Here is a 20,085-nt window from a genome sequence, read left to right on the forward strand (position 1 = left end):
TGATCAGAACATTTCACAGAGGTTAACGCTTCGATCCGCACCGAAAACACTCCGGCGGTGGGACTACGTCGGGACCAAACCTCCTTGGTCGGGACGAATATGTGCAAGACTAGTTCTTCGCAGAAAGGAAGACAGGCCCATGTTTGATATTTACACAATTTTATTAACCTAGCGACGCGCAGAACCGCATATACAAAATGAAGCCATGCTTATGTACAACATCATACAATAGATACAGGAGGACCCGCAGGGGGAGGCAATGTGTAGAGTTATGTACAAAAATGAAGGTAAATACATGATCGACAAGAATCTAGGGCGATCGCGATTGGCCCTGCACACGACGAAACCTCGAAAAGATAACATTCTGTTGGGTATTTTCATTACTCCCTCCGTATTACGTCTCAAAACACTGAAAAAGCATACCCTACCTACACTGTACATACAACATTACAGACCACCATACGCTGAACGAGGTTCGGAAAGCCTTTTTTTTAGTTTTTTTACACCAGGTACCATGTGAAAGGTGTTACTCTAAGCAGAAGCACATCACCACTGAGAGAAATCACACCTTGTACCGACAACGAACAACGCATGCTCACAAGCACGACATTGCAGGCGAGAGCATAACGACAGCGGTGTCTTGGCATTTGGAAGTCGTGTAAGAGAGGACCTAGTTATCATGAGAAGGCAGTGCCACAAGTAAAATACGTCAAAACCACAACCTAGCGATTCTCGACACAAACTCTACGTGCCAACTAACCGCGTTTCACTTTTAGGCTTACGCAGTCAGATGTATTAACATCCACTCGGGTGGAACCACAATTAGACCATGATGTGATGTCCATTGACAGATTAGCAGTTAACATTGTGCGTGGAAACCAGACAGTAGCCATCAGACTGTATAAGATCGCCATTTGCAAGAAAAAGTGCCGCTGTGCTAAAGAAAAAAAAAGATTGTAGTTGTAGCACGATACAAAGGGGAAGATTTGAACGGCAGGCAGCAAGACGACACGATGACAGGCCCGCCACTTATGGAGTCTTCATTCAAAATCTCCACTCCAACCATCTTTTCTGTCATTCCACCTGGTGAAATAACAGCATGATTAACTAACAGCATCCTAACCACGATGAAAGACACAAACCAGCGCACCTACGATGAGAGCAGTGCCTCTCAGGTGCACCAACTGAAGTGAGGAGGAGGGCAGGCCTACCTGCAGCAACACTGGCGGTACTGCGCCCAAGACACCCACCTGGCCAGAGTCCTGTGCTACATTGATGAGTGGAACTTGTAACAGTCGTGATGCAGGAACGACAGTAGTAATTAACATGGAGTTCAACCTCCCCTGGGTAATGTTCGCTACGGAGTTGCACAAAAGGCAGTGACGGCTTCAAAGAAAAGAAAAAAAAAGTGAAGATGGGAGAACTTAGTTAACGTTCACCTTAATTTAGAAAAATGATTACAAAGGAAAGCTACCTATAGTTTCTTTTTCACAATCCTGCAGCTCTCTTCGGTCACACACTCCCCACAATTCAGGGGTTCTTAATCCTTCTAGCCTGAACAATCCCAACAGTTTCGAAAGGTGCCTAAGAACACTGTGTGTTTCGTGCCTATCATGCATGCAAAAGCACGGTCCCTCAAAAGAATGACACAATTCGATTATTAAGGCTGGCTGTACAAAGAAACAGTCTGCTATAAGCAATTACAGTGTGATCAGACCCAAAATAAAGTGTCTAAGGGAAAGACAAGGTGGGGGTTGAAGTATGCGACGATTTAGTTTACTCAGGGAAACCAAAATGCCCTCCATGTGGAACACAGATTGAGAACCCCACATTCCCTTGTCATTAAAAACCTGCTTGCTAATGTAATTGCCCTGAACACATTGGGTCAGAAGAAAAAAATATAAAAAAATAGCTTTCCAAAGAAAAAAGCAGCCCAAGGCAGTTCCACAGAGGATTAGCCCTGTTCTACCCCACAGGCATGAGAACGGGTCTAAATAACGCAAAAGGCTTGGCAACACGAAAGGGTACACGGGCTCCAGAGGGATCGAGCAAGTGTGACTTTTACACGCCACATTTTCTGCCTAGTTTTTCATTTTTGCCTCAAGCAAAAAAAAAAAAAGGTCAGCCTTGATAGACAAGTGCTCACAGAGCAATGCCACCAGCTCTTTGCAAGATACAGAGAACCAAGAGAGGTCTGGGAAAGCAGCATTAAACGAAAAGCAATCTGCTTCATCTGCATCAGTGCAGAGCATTAACGATACGTCTAAACAAGACAGGTGCACCACAAACACCCAGCAACAGTGGCTGCCCTGGGTCAATGGCTTGAGAGCCGATACACTGTCGGCGCTGTTGGTAGTGCAACCAACTGCATCGCCATAGTTTCGTGGATCAGGTGAAGGTGCGCCGGCAGGCAGCGCAGTGGTGGCATCTGGTGTGGACAATGTGCCCTTCAGGCTTGACGAAGCGTCGGTGAAGAGCGCACCATTGCTGTGACAGTCGATCGGAGCATCGTCACTGCAAAACAGTTAAGCGCATTAACAGTTGGTTAACAGGCATACAGACCTCTAGGCGGTAAGCTCTGGGGCAATTCAATCCTACGACCTACAGGCAAAATGTGCACTGGAACACAAAAGTCAACGTCACACCACGGTGTATTTGACTTCTGAACATCTTGCAGATTGCAAACTTGTTGCTGGTAGTTAATTATTTGTTATTACCCATTGTTAAGCACTGTCCTGTTGCTTGCTACTCAAGTCTCTGTGTTTTGCACTCTGCGTTCCCTAAGATATCACCACACTAACTAGACCAACTATCTACCCTGCTTCAGCTGTCACTGCTGCCTCTACTGTCCTTTACAGTATTTGGCGTCTTTTTGGCACACCCCAGCAACGAAGAAACAACAATATATTTTCACTGCTTTCCTGCACAAGAATAACAGCCGGTGCCACGACCCCCTGCACAACATGACCGCAGACAGCGCATACTTAACACCACATGCTCCCCAAACCATATGGGCTCTTACAGCTATGCCACACACAGATAACATTCTCACCAGCTAGCAGGAGCACACAGCAAAAGTGGTGTGTGTCAAGGGACACCCTACCGGGGCAAAAGTCCCTTACACAACTACGCTGTACCCCACCAATTTTCTGGATGCCAAAAATTTGGATAGAGTGGTTATTCAATGAAGCTTAGGCGAGCTAGTCGTACAGAAAATTCTTAAAACAGCGCGAACAAGACACGGATGCAGAGAAGGGACATACACACGAGCGCCGATCTCGTGTTTGTATGCCTTCTCTGCCTCCGTGTCTTGTTTGCGCTGTTTAGGAATTGGCTACTCGGGCAGCTACACAGTACCTTTCACAGCGCCACACGGTTATCAAAGGGTTTCGTGTTATGGGAATGTTTGATCTTTGAGAATCTTTTTCCCATTCCCTTCGTGTGCAAAAAATTGGATGAAAAGTGTAAGAGCAGATGGGAATGCAGCAACGTGAGGGTACTCACTGCAAGGTGAGGCTCAAAACAATGAAAAGCAAGTCATTTGGCACATCGCACCACATATCTTACATGATGCTTTAAAAAGCAAAGAAGCAGTTCAGTGCGAATTTTTCGCCTCCCTCAACAAAACTCTGTCCTTCAGCATTTAGAAGGAAGAGCCGTGCATACCAGCACCAACTATACACTATTTCCACATCCATGCACATGAGACAATAAACAGTGTGATGGCTTCAAAAACAACAGACCTGGCCAAATATCCCTATGAGGCACTTGGGTAAAAAAAAAAAAAACTGCACCCGAAAGAATCTGTGGACAAAAGAAATATTCTAAGGGTGCTGCACCCTTGCCTAGACCAGTGGCTCTCAAGCTGTGGATGGCCATAAACCCCTCAAAGCATGCACAGAAAGAACTAGTATCAGTTTTCTCGCCTTCCAATGAGCCAACAAAGAAGCGAAAGTTGTATAACACTCCATTTGCTCCTCCGCCTTTCCCACGACAAGCTAGCGTTTGAGACCAGATTTAGTCAAGACATGCTAGTGCAAGTACCAGAGAGCCAACAGTCAATGCCGTAAAACCGAGGATAAGCCTCTCATACAGCTATCCTCAGAGCAGAGATGCCAAGCCTGGGTGTCAGGAGCGCATATCAGATGACTCAATTGGTACCAATTCGCAGTGTATGATCCGTAAAAATACAGCGAAGCACCCAAATAGGCAGAAGCAGTGCTGCCCCCAGGCAGCAGCGCTTGTTCAGTTCCAACAAAATGTGCCGAAACTTTCATGACGAACCTCCCCCGTGAATCCATGGGACGGCACTGATGAGAGAAGCACTGTACCCCCACACTCACCTCCTGCGGAGGAAGGGTGGCAGCAGCGGAGGCCCGCGCGGAGGAAGGCGCCGCGGCGGCGGAGGCCGGCGGTCACTTTCCCCGCTTGGCCCAGTCCTTGGGCGTCCAGTGCAGGCACTTTGGGTCGATGCGCAGCGGCCGCTTGAGGGCAGCCCGCTCGTATGCCTCCACCACCTCGCGGGTGAGAGTGATGATGTATTGGCCCTTGTAGTAGTTGATCAGGTTCAGGTACTGCAGCGTCGATATCACGTCCTCCTTCTTGATGCTCGTCAGCTCACTCATCTCACTGCACACACACGGGAACGGGCACATGCTTCACTCACCGCCACCGCTGTCAGCCGCTGAAATGCAGGAACAATCTGCAGCACTTCCTTCACCGAGTCACTTGGAAAAGCTATGTGAAGTCAGAAGAGGAGCCTTTTTGATACACACGATGTTGACAGGATCAAAGCAAGAATTTGAATAAACAGGGAGTTTCAGCTCACGGGATTCCACTGTGTATGTCAAGCTGTGCTACAGAAGCACAAACAAAAACATGCACACCAAAGCCTGTCAGCTACTCTCAAGAACAAGCACCCAGTTCTTTCCTCTTAGCTATTATAGTGCATTCATTCCTAGCAGCCTATGGTGCGCATTCTCTCCCCTGTTCCAGTGTAGGCAACAGAACCACCAAGCCCGACACTTCCCAGACTACGAAAATGATCGGCAGGTGGGTGTGGCACTGACTGGATGGTAATCTGGGGCTTCTCGCCAGCCTCAGAGGGGGCCATGTTGATCATGATCTCCAGGATGGTCTCGGACCAGTAAGACCGGTACGACAGCAGCCCCAGGTCAGACAGCGGCTTCTCGGGGGAACCCGTCTTGCCCTCAAACTTGGACAGCTCGTAACCTGCACAGCACGGGGAGGAAAAGGCATTCTAGGGAGGAAACCAACTAAGAGGCAACCCTCCCCCCCAATTCACCCAATGTGCTTTTGAAAAATCACACAACTTGATGCTTTTACATAAACATCACTTAACGGTGTGTGTAATTTTTGTGATGGCATTTGCGTGGATGCCTCATGATTCAGCTGCTCTGCAAACAGTGGGCGAGACAACTCTAACTCCATGGATGAAACAGCACCACACAACTTTTCAAACCCTTTTTCTTGCCTTCTTTTTTGCCAGCCACCTGGTTTGTGCCCACACACTAATGACAGCACTCTACATCCTGTCATCAAAACAGCATCAACAAAAGGCCTGTGGCTGAAACAAGACATGCAAATCGTCCATTTGACTTCAAGGTAGTTAATGATATAGTTTCTGAGGAAGCCAAGCTGGGAAGTCAGTGAATCCACTCGACTTGGAGCAGAATAATGCTCGTGTCAAAAATGCAAGGACAAAGCTTGGCACAGTCGGTGCATGTTGTGTGCGGTACTACTGAGTGCATCTACGTGATTTGGCACAGTGAAGTGTGATTTGACCACACACGTGTTCATACCTCTGCCTTATCGGATACACAGTTGGCACCTTGCATGAACGGGTCAAAGCAGTGCTGCCTTGCAACGCTGCGCCTTGCAAACCATTGCACAGACCATGTGGTACACAAGCTCAGTCAGATGACTCCAGCGGGAAATGTTTTGGGACGGGATAGCTTTCCAAGAATCACTTACACCTTGTAAAGGGACACTAAAGCCAAACTGAAGTTGGCCTGCACCGATAGATTACCACGTTATCACGACACTGACCTTACTTTCAGTGAAAACAGCTTTTGTAAGCTAGAGAAGCCCAAAAAACCACAGGCAGATGTCGCCCCCGCAGGCCAATTTCACAAAATAACCCATGGTGAACAGACACAGCTTTTCGCGTGCGCGGATTCCAGAGGCTTGGCTGCACCACCATTCACTTCTAAACGGCGATCACTGAGCCCTGTTCGGCATAGACATCACAAGTCTGAATCAAGTGGCGAGAAAACTTTTAATTGCAATTTTCTCAGCAATAAATGTGACCTTTGATGTAAGAAAAACATCAAATGTACCCCGCAAAAAAAACAGAACCACATGATCAGAAAAGAGCAAAATCCGTACGCAGAATTCACGCAAATCTGTATTCAGCTGACGCAGATTACTTCTGGCTGCGCGCCAACGTTGACGTGCGACGTCGACACATGTGGCGCAACTGATGATTGTGACATCGGTAAATGTACAGGCCGCGTGCCACCGCTCACTACTCACGGCACGCAGCCCGCAACAGGTGATCCCGGAATCGGTGATGTACGGGCAGCGAGTACTTGGTACTCGAGGGTGTTCATAACATCCGAATTCCTGCCCAATGACATAGTGCATTCTGGCCAGAGCAATTTACGAATTCGTATATTATCCAAAAATTCGTATCAACTGGGACAGTATCATACAGATTCTACTGCACTCGTATATGCTCAGGGACGGAACAGCTGTTAGGTATACTGGTGGGCCCACAGGAAATGGGACCAAGTACTCACTGAACTCAATCAGCAGCTTGCCAAAGCCTTTCCTCTGGTACGGTGGCAGTGTCAGGATACAGGCCACATTGTAGTCCTCTGTCGACTCCTTCTCCTGCACAGTCAGAGCAAGGGGTACACAAATTCAGGCATTGCCCGACACCCGACAACAGTTCTCTCTCTCCATTCCATTTGTGCGCCAGCCTCACCATCCCACTGTAAACAAGACGGTACACGTCAAAACCACAGAATGGCAACCTTATCCGCAGGTTCAGAGCATTTTGAAAATGCTAAACTTGCTAACTTGCATGGCGTAGCAGCACTACATTTCAACACTACCAAAGCCACACCTGGCAACAGCTTGTGACGATAAGCAGCTCAGGGCTTCAGAACTACCAATTGTGACAGTTCAGGCTCCAAAATTCTCCATAGCATCTACGATTAAACTGCAGCCAGTGACTTTGAGGTAACTCTTCTGACTGCACAAGGCAAGGCAGCAGCTGCAACACGCACAAAACTCTGGGATGCTGACTTATGCTTAGTGCATACAACTAGACGCATACATTTCAGAAGAGGTCAGTGACAACTAACACCAGTATGACGTGCAGGCCCCTTCACAAAGCCGATGAGTGCCATACGCAGTTTACAAACTATACAACAGTAGAAAATGAGCACAAAACACCATAATATACAAAATGAAAAAATAGCTAAGTTACAGAATCGTGCTTATACCTCAATTTTCTTTGTGCAACATCTTGCACAGCACCATTTCAGGTCCCCTGTCTTAGCTGTCTTCTTGTTTTGTGTGTGCAATGACAGTGCAAAAAAAAGAGACAATAATGGATGCCCCCAAACTAACACACTAACATGTTTTACTTACACTAATCGAGAGACTCACAATATGATATTATGACAAGTTAAGAGTAACTGACGTGGGGCAGAGGCCTCCGTTCGGCCATTATGAGGAGCACAACAAATGCAGCTCTGACCAAAAGTGACAGCCAAGAGGTAGGGTAAGGGCAAAGTACCTTGGAAAAGTAGCCTACGAGGTGGTACCCACGGCTGTCAACCTCGGTCATGACATAGAAGAGGAACGGGTCTGTGTCGTAGTAAAGCGTCTTGTGGTCCAGGAAACACTTGGCCAGGAGACAGAGGTTCTGCGCATACATCTGCAACAGGGACCGCACTCATCAAGGTCAAGGTCATACATGGCTCTCTGCAAACATACAAACACGACAAAAGCAAACGAAGCAGTCACAATGCTGTGAGAACACACATTTACATGTGAGCACTGTGCTCTTCTGTGACACAAGGAGAGGCCTGACGCGACATTCTATTCCGTTCATGCTGTCAGAAACAGAGCGAGAAAGCAAACCTTGTTTTTGCGGCCGTCGATTTCGAAGAAGGAGTAGTTTCCCTTGCGGTAGATCTCATTCCCGGGAGGGTGCTTGAGCGTACATTTGGCCTGGTGGAATGAAAAAGGGCCCACACGGAGCCGTTAATATACGGCAGTATCACGAGGTAAAATACCAAAAGACCCCAGGTATAATGAAGTGAAAGGAAGCCATGCAACTTGTGCCAGAGAGTTTTTTTTCTCACCAGGTGTCTCTTGAGGCAGGTTCGAGACTTTGTGTACTTGAGACAGAATTCGCACAGATAAATGCATGAGTTGACTAGTTCCTGAAAAAGGAGAGTGCAAACGAGGATGCAGAGTGAAAAAAGTTGTAGCCCATAGTGACATGCAGAAATTTGCACGCCACAAGCAGGGCAGGCATTTTGAAGTCCTGCCAATTCGAAACACTGGTACATGTGTTTACATGTATGCCATGTACGTCCATGCAAGGCCCTAAGTTGCCAAAACAAAAGATAAGGTCTTACCCCAGTCACTGTTTCTCATAGTGAAAACCCTAATTGCAATAATTTGCCTAGCACACAGTGGTTTCTCAATATCTTTTTCAATTGTATAGCGATCGTGCACGGCGACCGTTTCCGATAGCTTGAAAAAGCATAACTTTGCACACTACCTTCCCACAGCTTTCCAACATCGCGATACTGTTTCAGCAGCACTAAATAAATACAAGAAATGCTGCGCGTGTCAATATATGCGAATATAGCCAACAATGTCCAGAGATAATCTGTGAAAGTCTTCAAGCCCAGTAAGCAATCCAAACTGCAAATTTTGCGTGCACTGCAGCGTGCTTTCCAAAAAAAAAAATCTAAGGCTGGAAGAAGACGGACGGGCACCCATACCTGCGGGTATGGGGAGAAGTACCATGGCCGGATGCGGTTGCGGCCCAGCTCGATCATCTCGATGTTCTTCATCCGGGTCACGATGTCATCGTGGTGGGCCACCATGCTGCCCGTCGAGCGCGGACAGGGTGTCGAAGAGTCTTGAGAGTCCTGTGTTGCCACCACCGGCGGAGAGGGCTTCGCAAATAAGCGTGCTAGTCCAAACTCGAACACGCCCGCCTCTACGAGCCTCCTTTTCAAACACAACCCGCAAGATCCTGAGCACGAGTCTATGTGCTATTGGGGCCAAATGAAAAGTGCAACAGACAGCAGAGACCTGAACACAAAAGCGAGCATAATAACTGAAGCACAGAAAGTGCATACGTGGTTCAGAAACCACTTTCAAAAACAGTCAGCAACCTTTTGTAACTTTTGAAATGATGAATAACCATGCAAATGTTTGATGTCCCCCAAATATCTTCGTAACTCAACTGTACAGTTCACATTTCACTTGGCCCCCATGATACAATGCGGACAGAACAGCTGAAAACACGAACACACAATGCACAATCCCCACTGACCCCAAACGTGTGCTCCTGCTGTGTACATGCTACAGTCATTCAGCAGAAATAAACTAAGGCTATAAGCATAGTTCTGATTCAGCAGAATGAGGCGAAGTTAGTCAGTGGGCCTGACCGAATGTGCAGGCATGCACGAGGGCTTCTTACACACCCACATGGAGCAATAGCAAAAGAAAAAAAAAGAGGAATGGGGGACAGGGGGCAACATAAGAGAACTCACTTCGTTTTCTGTGGCAGGAAATTTCCTCTTCCTTCCAGCAGCTTTCTTTGGAGGAGCTCCATTCTGCAGAGAAGAGGACAACATTCAATGATTCAACAAGAGTTCCGACACTCAACCTTCCGTTTGTTCTCTCGTTTTTGCTTTGGGTAGTACAGTAGAACATCACTAATAGATTCCTTTGTCAAATGCCGCAGAAATGAACGCATTTATCTGAGGAAAGGTATGGTCGAAAGCATCCTATTTTGAAAAATGTAACAGTGTAATGAGGTACAAAGGCACTTATTCGCAGTTTCACTTGAATAAAATGTCGATTAGCATTTTTTGGCACAGATTCTCGACAGCTCTTTTTTTAGTGCTTGCAGAACTTAGTCTGCATGTGCATTGTCTTAAGCGTGGAAGAACATTTACAACGCATCCGATCCGTTGACGGCAATGGCGAAAGTAACCAACATGTTTTTCTCGTTTTAAATGCTTTGCCGCTTTGCACCCATGTACTGCGGAGAAGCCACTGCGCAACAAGGTGAAAGTGCGTAAAAAGACAATGGGGTAATTTTGTGACAAACATAAACTCTTGTTAATTTCAGTAATTTCTACGCAACAGTGATTTCTGTCGGGCGACACAGTGGTCTGTCACACATGCCTCAAAACAGTGAATATGCGCTTCACTCGTACACCATTTCCATTCTGCTATGAGACAGGTGCCTCACCATCCTGACAGGACAACAAAACAGAAAACTGGCAGTGCCACTGTGAGATCTGCCATACACCGCTCACCTCCTTGATGGCTTTGCTAACCTCGGGCGTCCTAGCCTTCTTGCTCCAAACCTCAGAGTTCTGCACACAAGGAAGCCAGAGATAAGGATAAAGAGAAACGGGCAAACAGCAAAGTATGAGGCGCACTAGGCCCTGACCATACAGAAGCAGCAGAGATGCGAAAGCCAAGACGCGGTGATCTACTAGTGTCCACACGAGTCCGCATTAAACAACGTACGTCACACCATTCCACCGCTCCGTTTCTTATAAGACAGGAGTGATAGATAAGGCAATAGGCGCTAGACAAGTGTTGCAGTAAGTAGTAGCACTAGCCACCAGTATCAGATAGGTATTTAATTACACTGTACACCTAGTAGTGCGTTCTGCAATAAAACCTTTCAGTGACTCAGAAACACTGCAAATCTGAGAAGCAGAAAAGATAACATGCCTCTGCAAACTTTTTTTTTCACACCTGCTCACTGCTAAGCTTTGCCAAGCCCGGGATTGCACACGCACAAAATGTAGCACGGAATTCCTTTCGAGTTTTACAAGCAGCAAGCTGGAATCAGCAGGCGCATCCAATTCGTCTAGCTTTCAGTATAACACTTGATCACGTTGAGAATTAAGTAGGTGCCAATTGCAGCCTACTATGGCACCAAATTCATCTTGCTCTCAGAGCGAGATACAAAGGAAAGGCTTATCAGGACAACATTTATCAGTCAGCACTCACACAGAATCAGCTGGAACAGGGTAAAGACAGTCGCTCCGCTCAACAAAAGGTGTCCTGACAGCAGTACGAGCCCAGCGTAAAACAAGCAAAATGTGTATAAATAAAGCAGAAGCCCATTTTCAGTGCAAACAGTCGCCACATGTAGCTGCTGTCATACCTCTTTGACAGCGACGGACGGGGGCGGTTCACCGGGCGATTTCTCGGCCCACGATTCCGAGCTGGCCGCGGGGAGGGCCTTTTTCAGACCATACGTAAACAGAACAGAACCAGGGAGCAAAACAACCAGCAGTCAAGCAAGAACGGGCAACAAGGGGGGAAAGAATATTATTGAATATAAAAATAAACCAAAAGGGAAGGATAGGAGGACAACAAGTAAAAGAATGCCAAACAGGGGAAAAGCTACCGCTACTGCAAGGTCTCTTTCTTGTGACCACGCTCCTCGAACATACCTCTCGATGTCAGACAAGAGGTCACCTCCGACATTATTCTTAACTTTCCATCCAGTGCCACAGCATGTTGCCGCATGGCTGAAACTGCTTTTGTGGCTTAAATCTCTTCAACTGACCACACCGTCTTTCGATAGTACGCATGCACACTTTCCAATGCAAGGTATCACGGAAATTTAGAGAGCTGTCTGCGTGTCATTGACACGCAAGTGTCCTTGCTCAGTAACAAAAAAAAACCATCAAGAAAAAGACTGCGCTCAACCCAAAAGGCACGGTGCACGTTGTTACTGAGCAGTACGGGTGACCAGGACTGAGACACCCGTCACTCGGCATGTTCTCGCACACGGGTAAAAGCCACAACATTCCTCTATCGTGCTTGGACGGCTCTGAGCATGATCAAGACCAGACATAAGCCTGAGCCAACCAGCAGCTGTCATATCACAAGTCTTCCAGACTGTTCCCAAAATAGCATCAAGCTAATCTTCCAAGTCAGACTGCCCACACACACACACAGAGGTGTACAGACTCAAAGGCAGCTAAGTGGGATTGGCATGGTCCAGACAGTAAGGTGTCTCGCACCCTGCATGCAATGTCTCCCAAATTTGCCATGACACCAAAGCCTTTCTCTTAACTGTTCACATCACTTGTGCTTGCAAGAAATGAGAGGACGTGCTGGTTACCTCTTTGATCGCACCCTTGGCCTCTGCTGCTGGTGACTTCTGCGGCCAAACGTCCACCTGCGAATTGCCATCAGGCTTTCAAACACCCGGAAGCACTGTTATCGTCATCACACAGCCATTCTTTAAAGTCATGCACACTTCAATAAGCAAAGTGCTCTCTCTGACACCACCCTTTGCAACTGCTCTTCTTACATGTTTTTACCACAGTAGCCATTTTCAAGAGTCAACCCCCCAGTGCCTAATCGGCACGTCAGGCAAAATCACACAGTGTGTCTCAGCAGATGGCGCCAGTGAACACCACGACTTAAAATAGGAGCAATGCCACTGTTTTATACTTACACGAGCTTTTCGGCTCTAGGAGGACAAAGAAATGACCAAATCAGTTTTCAAACATGGTCAGCGATGTTCGTGTGCATGCACAAACAATGGCCAGTCAAAGTGATCATGCTAGCATAACTCCATATACTCTATCAACATGGATTCGAACTCACATTTGGACAACAACAACAAAAAAGGACGCAAGCACTACATAGACAGGAAAGTCACCCATCAAACACTATGATGGGCAGAGCCCAATGCTGCTATGGAAAGTTGCTGTCAAAGGTAAAAACTTCAAGGGCTCCTTTATAGGTAACCAAAGTGCTTGAAATGCAGTAAAGACTTACAGAAACTAGTGCTGACAAGACAGAGTCATCGCTGGGAACCTCAAACATCTGCGCACAACTACCTTGCCCCCATTTTCCGTGGACATGACTTCTGTCAAGCACAAGAGACGAGTTTTGAAGCTGACAACTACCCAATGATCTTAAAAGACATGAGGCTGAGGGAACTCAAGTTGATGACTCCGATAAATGTTAATATCACTTAAAAATGGGGTCATCCCACAAGTACCCCGCTGCACTGGCACTAGCGGACGATGTGGCCTTAGTTTTTTTACTTACAGAAGCACGAGACCGTTCCTGAGGTTGAAAACAGGCAAGGTTGAGAGCGTTAGAGAATTCACAAGAGCGCTCGCACTTGCATAGAATAAGCGATGATGTAACGAATAACGCGATTAGGAAATCGGAGATGTGGAGGCCAATTCCAACAACACAGCCTTCTACTTACACGGGTAGATCGGCGGTCCTAGGATAAAATAACGACAATGACAATAGCGAAAGTACAAATTTTTTTTTCTTCAAAGCACGATTCAAAGCCGGCAGTTTTACTTACACGAGTTGGTCTTCGATCCTACGATGACAAAGTGACAAGGCAGAAATGATTTTTTTAAGGTATGGTTCAAAGCGCTAAAATGCTAACGCTACGGACAGCACACTACAGGAGATGAAGAGGGCACGTGCGAGCTTGAGCGGGGCCACCCCTCTACTTACGCGAACACGACGGCGTTCCTAAAAAAACAGTAACCAGATTTGCAAATCTCCAAGGGTTGCCTCCAAATCCCAAGCAATGATCATGGCTTCACATTGCTCAATAGCACACGATAATATTCGCTCAATGAAGTGAGTGTAAGTCTAAATGGCACAGTCATTTTAAGGTACTTACAGGGGCCGATGATGTAGAGGGGAGGTTCTAAAATTCATGAAAGCAAGCAGACCACAAATGTTCATGGCCGCAAAGTAAAAGATACTCTTTCTTTAAAAAAAAATAAAAAAGATAAGATTTTTTTTAATGCTGCATGCCACTACAGGCAGACTGAGTCATTCCTTAATATTTATGATATTCTAGACATTTACAAATATTTAGAGCAAAAAATGGAAGACCAGAACAAAGACTGTTCAATGGGACAACCCCAACCATTTCACAGGTTTCTTACAGCAATCAAAAGCACCTCAAAGACAAGACCAACATTGGGTGGGAACCATAGCTCACTATCTTGGAGCCACTTCTTTTCAACTGCCCAGCTAACACCTATTCTTTGCGAGTTCTTTTACCAAGAAGGAGCCAGCGGAAATTAGTTGACAAGAGAACTACGAGACAGACTAAAGGCTGGAGCAAGGGTACTCACCACTGACGTTGGAGCGAGCAAATCGGGGGAGCAGGGCCGGGAGCCATTCTTGACGTCCTTGAGTGGAGTCTTGTTCTCCTTGCGCGGGAGCTGCAACTTCTTCACGTCCAGGCGCTCAACTGTCACCCATTCGTCTAGCCGCTTGTTGTCTGCGGCGCACACAGAGCAGCCAATGTTAGCGTCAACCGTCACCACCCAAAACAGTCTAAACAGACCCCCTACGAGGCCTCGTAAGAAGGGTGCAAATGTGTGTCAATACAAGGTTAAAAACACTATAGGGGCACTTAATTATCATTATTTAACGACAATGCATCAGCATTAGGTCTTCTCCTTGCTTTTAATTGCTGCTCTGCTACTTCTGATCTTTTCTTCTATGCTTTGCCATGCATTTCTTCGCTCATTACCGGTTCTCTGCTCAACTTTACTGAGTCATTTGTAGTGGTTCTCATTTTTGCTGACTAATGCCAGGTCATTTTCATTTTTCTCTGAGTCATTCATATTCATTATAAATTTTACAGTTTATTTTTTTAAGGAGGGGATGGGGGTGGAGGAGAGAGGCTATTTCCCATGGTGGCCACCTTTCAGCCACTCCTTCCATTTTGGAAAAGCCACACAGAAGAGCCACGTGCCAACTGTGGCAGGTGGCAAGTGTGCACAACACAATGCCACCGGACGACAACAGACACTTTTTTGTCGTGATGGGGCTTCTAATGCCAACGCATTAAAACGAGCTCAATGCAGATACAGTTGGGATGTTCATCAATACATCAATAGTACCTGCGCAGCACGGCTGCTACACATTTTGTGAAACAAGCCACGCAGAAGGGAGGTACTCACAATCGATGAAGTGAACATAGTAGAGGCATTGATTGTCAGGAAGTTCCTTGATACTCAATATCTCTGCGAGAGCTGAAAGGTACACAAGAAAGGAAGGATGAGCAGACATTCCAGACATGCAGCCGTCGTTTCTGATATGAAGCACTGACAGCTGTGTGGTGTTTATGCTCAGTCAATATTGGCACGATATAAGCACCTCAGACTGCTTACAAAACACAAATTGCTGTTAAGGGCTCAACCTTTCTCTGTTAGCAGCTTTAAGCATGAGCTTAACCAGTGCAAAGTGAAAGAATCATAGACCCCAAATTTTTGTTGCGTGTTTTCTTCTTTCAACTGGCATGTTAAACATTAGATTACATGGTTTACCACATGGTATTCATCTGCAACTGCTAAATAATTTATAATTGAATTTCTTCTTGATGCTGTTTCGGCTTCATCAACCAAACAATACCTGTGATGCGTAAGGGCGTCTAAGTCACGTGAGGCATGAAAAAAGCTGCAGCATAGCGGCTGACACGTAGTTTTAATTCCCAACACTTATTATGCCGGCCTGCTTCAAGACATGGAATGACAACAAATGACATATCAGCTATTATATTGCAGTTTTTTTGGGGGCCTCATATGAACTAAATGCCCCTTACATGCCACAGGCATCGTCCAGTTGACGACACTAAAACAGAAACAGCATCGAGCAGTTCAATTACAAATTTAGCAGTTGTGGGCCAAATACCACAAGGTGAAATAAAGCTCCTAATATCTAATGGATCATTTGAAAGAAGAAGACAGGCAATTAAAATTACGTTTCTATGGTCCTTGAACTCCAGATGTAACTAGATCAAAAGCATTCCAAGAACTTTTCAGAACTGGAGGGCCCATATGTACAAGTCCCTAATAGCATTCCCTCAGTTCCTGTTTAGGTAACAAGAACTTTCCAGCAACAAACAACATCTAAAACGGCAGCACTGTGTCAGCTAGAATAAGGATGGGAGCAAATATGAATTCTTGTTCAACTGCCATTCCAAGCTTTTTGAGAGCACAACGACTCAACCTAGGTATTAGTTCATTCCTACACACTGCAGCGTCAACTAAAGATTGTTGGAAGCTTTAACACTTTGTTAGACACTCAATCATATTTGATATTTCCACGCAGAAGTGCACATTACTTTGAGCACACCAAGGAATAAAAAGAAAAATATAACATTTCTTCTGCACGCTGTTGAAATAATACAGGAGACTGCAAGAAAACATGATCTAATCATTCCAACCCACAAGGCAATCATGGTATCTTCACGCATTAGCTCTAATCTACCTATTAACAACAAAGTGCTTAGCATAGCACCAGAATACCGTGATGTGCAGCTAACTTTAACGTGATTCTCATAGCCATGTCGCCATGTCCTCCACAGTGAACACGAGAGCTGCTAAACATGCTTTGTAACCATGCTACTTATTGAGTTGATAATGCAAAAAAAAAAAATGGAAGGAACAGTCTATTGTGTCTGCAAAATCAAAGCTGCGTAATAAGCTGAGCCCCGCCGCGGTGGCTCAGTGGTTAGGGCGCTCGACTACTGATCCGGAGTTCCCGGGTTCGAACCCGACCGCGGCGGCTGCGTTTTTATGGAGGAAAAACGCTAAGGCGCCCGTGTGCTGTGCGATGTCAGTGCACGTTAAAGATCCCCAGGTGGTCGAAATTATTCCGGAGCCCTCCACTACGGCACCTCCTTCTTCCTTCTTTCACTCCTTCCTTTATCCCTTCCCTTACGGCGCGGTTCAGGTGTCCAATGATATATGAGACAGATACTGCGCCATTTCCTTTCCCCCAAAAAACCAATTATTATTATTATTAATAAGCTGAGCAGTAGCGGTTCGGCAACAATTTAAAATGAATGAAAGCAGTAAATGCGAAGACAAAGCGAATGTGGAGCTGTTGTCTGCAAATGGAAAAAAATATCTGTATCACCTCCAACCCACCGAGCAACCTGAAACATGGGCGCACGAAATGGCGACTCCACAGTTCTTGCAAAGTGAACAGAGCACTGCACATAACATGCAAAATAAAGCTCGATGCCTGGTCATTGCTGCGACATTAGCGTAAAGGTAGCAAAACGAAAACGGCAAACCAGCATTTCCTCAAGTACTATCTGCATCACCACATTACTGCATGCATGCGATACCGAAAAACCCTCACAGCTCGCAAAACATCAGAGGGTATTATTTAGGGAGCACAGTGCACAATACTAAACCAAGAACTTTTTAATGTAGTTTGAACAGACAGCGGAATCGGATGCTTTCATTCAGCGTGACACTCGTAGCGTCACCTGGTGTGGCGGTGCCAAGAGCAGACGACGCGGCTGCAAGCAGACTGCTTTTCCATTTCATTCGTTATTTTCACGCCTCATTAGCACTGGAGATCCTCCAAAGAGTGCTTTAGAAAAGAACAAGCCGTCCACAACACCGACACAGTGTTGCGATTTCAGTACGGTGCACAAGATGCATTCACCGCCACACCGATTTCTTTCCGACGGCACTACAGACGTCCACGGTCGCACGAAGCGAGCTACGCTCAGATCATAGCACAGACTGACAGCCAGCTCAAATACACGATGTGGACAGCAATCGTGAGTCACTCTCGCTTGAAAAACGACGAGCAACTTACGCCAGTCGTTACTGTTCCTCATGCGAACGGGCATCCGACATCCCTCAGTGACCTGGGGCTGGAATTGAAACCACACGTAAGCGTGACAATCGGGAACGTAACAGGGGTAAGCGTCGTCACTGTGAGCACACAGCAACGAGATCGGGATCTGGGACTCGCTCCCATGCTCGTGTTTGAAGCGAAAACACAGAACCACCACAGCGATCGCGGTACACGTGCGAGGCATACAAATGTCAACAAAATCGCCAGCGCCCCTATGCGGCGCTGAGAAATCCAAAATGGCCGACTGCCAGTGAATCAACTGCGGCGAAAAGAGGCCTGCGCTAAATTGGCGCTGAAGATCGCGGGCCCATGCTGCACGTCTTCGGAGCCCTTGAGAGCTTAGGTGCACGTTAAAAATACAGGATGGCTGGTGCAGGGCCGACATACCGTAGATTCGTTTGAGTTTTCATGATCAGTTGTGTCCTCGGTCATGGTGGGTCACAAACGAATGTCGAGCCGCCTTCCCATTGGTTCACAAGTGAAATTTCAACATTCAAAATAAAAACAACTTGTTTTTATTGTACCTTAAATTTGTTAAATCTAACTTTCGGTTTTAAAAGTTTAAATGTCAAAATGAATGAGGTGCAGTTAGTTCTTTCAAACGTTAATAGCGTGACGTTTGTATGCGCAGCGTTGTCGTCATTATGACGCATTTCTGTACTATGCGATGAGTCATCGTAGTAAAATTGCGCGTACACAATTTTATAACCTAATACGCGGAAAAGGTAGCAGCTGCTGCACGGTTTGACAAGGACACAGTTCTAGGTTTTATTGTGTGCACTAAAGACCGTGAAAAGCTCGCCAAAGACTAGCGTTGTTCTGTGACGTCAACGTTGCGTCACTATCACGTTGTTTTTGTCTTGTCCGTAATCACTGTTTATTTTCTCTAAATCGCTGTAATAATTTGCTGTTGAAGTTCTCCTGTTATTTTGTTTGCTATATTTGCTATCTATCTCAGACCACAAATAACGGGCTGTGACGTAACAAACATAATGGCAGCCTCCAGCGGTAGTAAGTGTGCTTGAATGTTCTAGCAGGTTCTAGTGCTTTCTAGCTGCGTCGCTGATAGCTATCTCGACGCTGATCAGCGCCGCTTTTCGCTGCTGGATTGCCGAATCTTCGCGAAAGTTTCAATCGACCACAGCAACGCGAAGTATGATGGAGACGTCGGATCTGTTTGCCTCGGACCCCGATTTCTGCAAGCGGTGCGGGGCCGTGCTGCCGTTGCCGGGCTACGACGACTTCGTGGTGTGCAAGTTGTGCGGCATGAAGATCGACGTGCGGTGCTTCGATGGCCTCGAGACGACCTCCACGGTGGTCTTCAACGACCGCGCTGCCGCACTCAAGAAGGCCGCGCCCGGGGCGGGCGCTAAGTCTGCCGGACCGCTGGTCGACCGCAAGTGCTCGCGGTGCGGCCACGAGGGCATGACCTACGCCACGCTGCAGACGAGGTCAGCCGATGAAGGGCAGACCATTTTTTATTCGTGCCCCGAGTGCCTCTTCCAGGAGACGGAGAACTCGTGAACGAACCAGCGGAAGTCCCGCGCCAAACATTTGTGCTCACTGAACACGTGCGCGGCGGTCTGTGCTGCAGTTTTTGGCGGGAAAGTTGTGTGCTGTGGCGAAGCTCGCCTCCCTAGAAACTTCAGCCCTGAACACGCGTCAGTGCTGGTGTTGCGTGTGACCAGCATCGAGAGGACCAAGTAACGTTGAATGCGCCGTCTCGAAATTCACGGTAGTAAAAGAAAAAAAAATACATATTCGCGTATTGCGTCTTGTGCGTTAATTCAGTCGAGCGCGCTCCTGAAACAGTGATGCAGGTGGTTTCCCAGCTGTGGAAGCAAGAAATGGGGCCGTTCGGGAACGAATCACTGCAGATTAATTGCAGATTAATGCAGTGGCTATTGATTAGGAAAGTACTCCGCCTGCTTAAATTGGCGTTTCTTGATTGGGAACTCGGCAGGATCTGCATTTACAGCCGTGATGCGAAAATGAGTAACATCACGGCACAGTAATTCCACTGGTGTCGTCGACATTCGGGGTTGTCAAGTGAACTTGATTTTACGCCTTACCTCGCCGTAGACACCATGGTTTATTGGCTTAGTC

At 46.7% G+C, this 20,085-nt stretch overlaps 2 protein-coding genes across 6 annotated transcripts; one reads left to right on the plus strand and one right to left on the minus strand.

The window, feature by feature from the left end:
- Positions 1 to 142: 142 nt before the first annotated feature.
- On the minus strand, positions 143 to 18,439 carry Tip60 (Histone acetyltransferase Tip60). 5 transcript variants are annotated; one of them, XM_077665830.1, is made up of 22 exons: positions 18,367 to 18,437; positions 17,938 to 17,995; positions 15,282 to 15,353; positions 14,445 to 14,593; positions 13,982 to 14,008; positions 13,810 to 13,827; positions 13,652 to 13,669; positions 13,547 to 13,564; positions 13,381 to 13,398; positions 12,779 to 12,793; positions 12,440 to 12,496; positions 11,471 to 11,548; positions 10,605 to 10,664; positions 9,831 to 9,893; positions 9,051 to 9,200; positions 8,400 to 8,480; positions 8,176 to 8,265; positions 7,829 to 7,969; positions 6,822 to 6,915; positions 5,070 to 5,232; positions 4,344 to 4,629; positions 143 to 2,514 (listed from the first exon to the last, which is right to left on the minus strand). In XM_077665830.1, exons 1-21 carry the CDS (start codon positions 18,409 to 18,411, stop codon positions 4,416 to 4,418), a joined length of 1,629 nt encoding a protein of 542 aa, XP_077521956.1. In that variant the 5' UTR covers positions 18,412 to 18,437; the 3' UTR covers positions 143 to 2,514; positions 4,344 to 4,415. The 5 variants fall into 5 exon arrangements, with proteins under 5 accessions (XP_077521956.1, XP_077521955.1, XP_077521958.1 ...); XM_077665829.1 differs by having other exon boundaries at positions 9,051 to 9,227; XM_077665832.1 differs by lacking the exons at positions 12,779 to 12,793; positions 13,381 to 13,398; positions 13,547 to 13,564; ... (1 more) ...; positions 13,810 to 13,827; positions 13,982 to 14,008 and having other exon boundaries at positions 9,051 to 9,227; positions 18,367 to 18,439.
- A 556-nt stretch (positions 18,440 to 18,995) lies between these two features.
- Positions 18,996 to 19,654, plus strand: Polr1H (RNA polymerase I subunit RpI12). The gene has a single exon (XM_077665840.1). The coding sequence runs from the start codon at positions 19,135 to 19,137 to the stop codon at positions 19,501 to 19,503; it is 369 nt and encodes a 122-aa protein (XP_077521966.1). The 5' UTR covers positions 18,996 to 19,134; the 3' UTR covers positions 19,504 to 19,654.
- The last annotated feature ends 431 nt before the right edge of the window (positions 19,655 to 20,085 follow it).

Source organism: Amblyomma americanum, chromosome 5 (assembly GCF_052857255.1).
Source record: "Amblyomma americanum isolate KBUSLIRL-KWMA chromosome 5, ASM5285725v1, whole genome shotgun sequence".
NCBI classification, from domain to species: domain Eukaryota; kingdom Metazoa; phylum Arthropoda; class Arachnida; order Ixodida; family Ixodidae; genus Amblyomma; species Amblyomma americanum.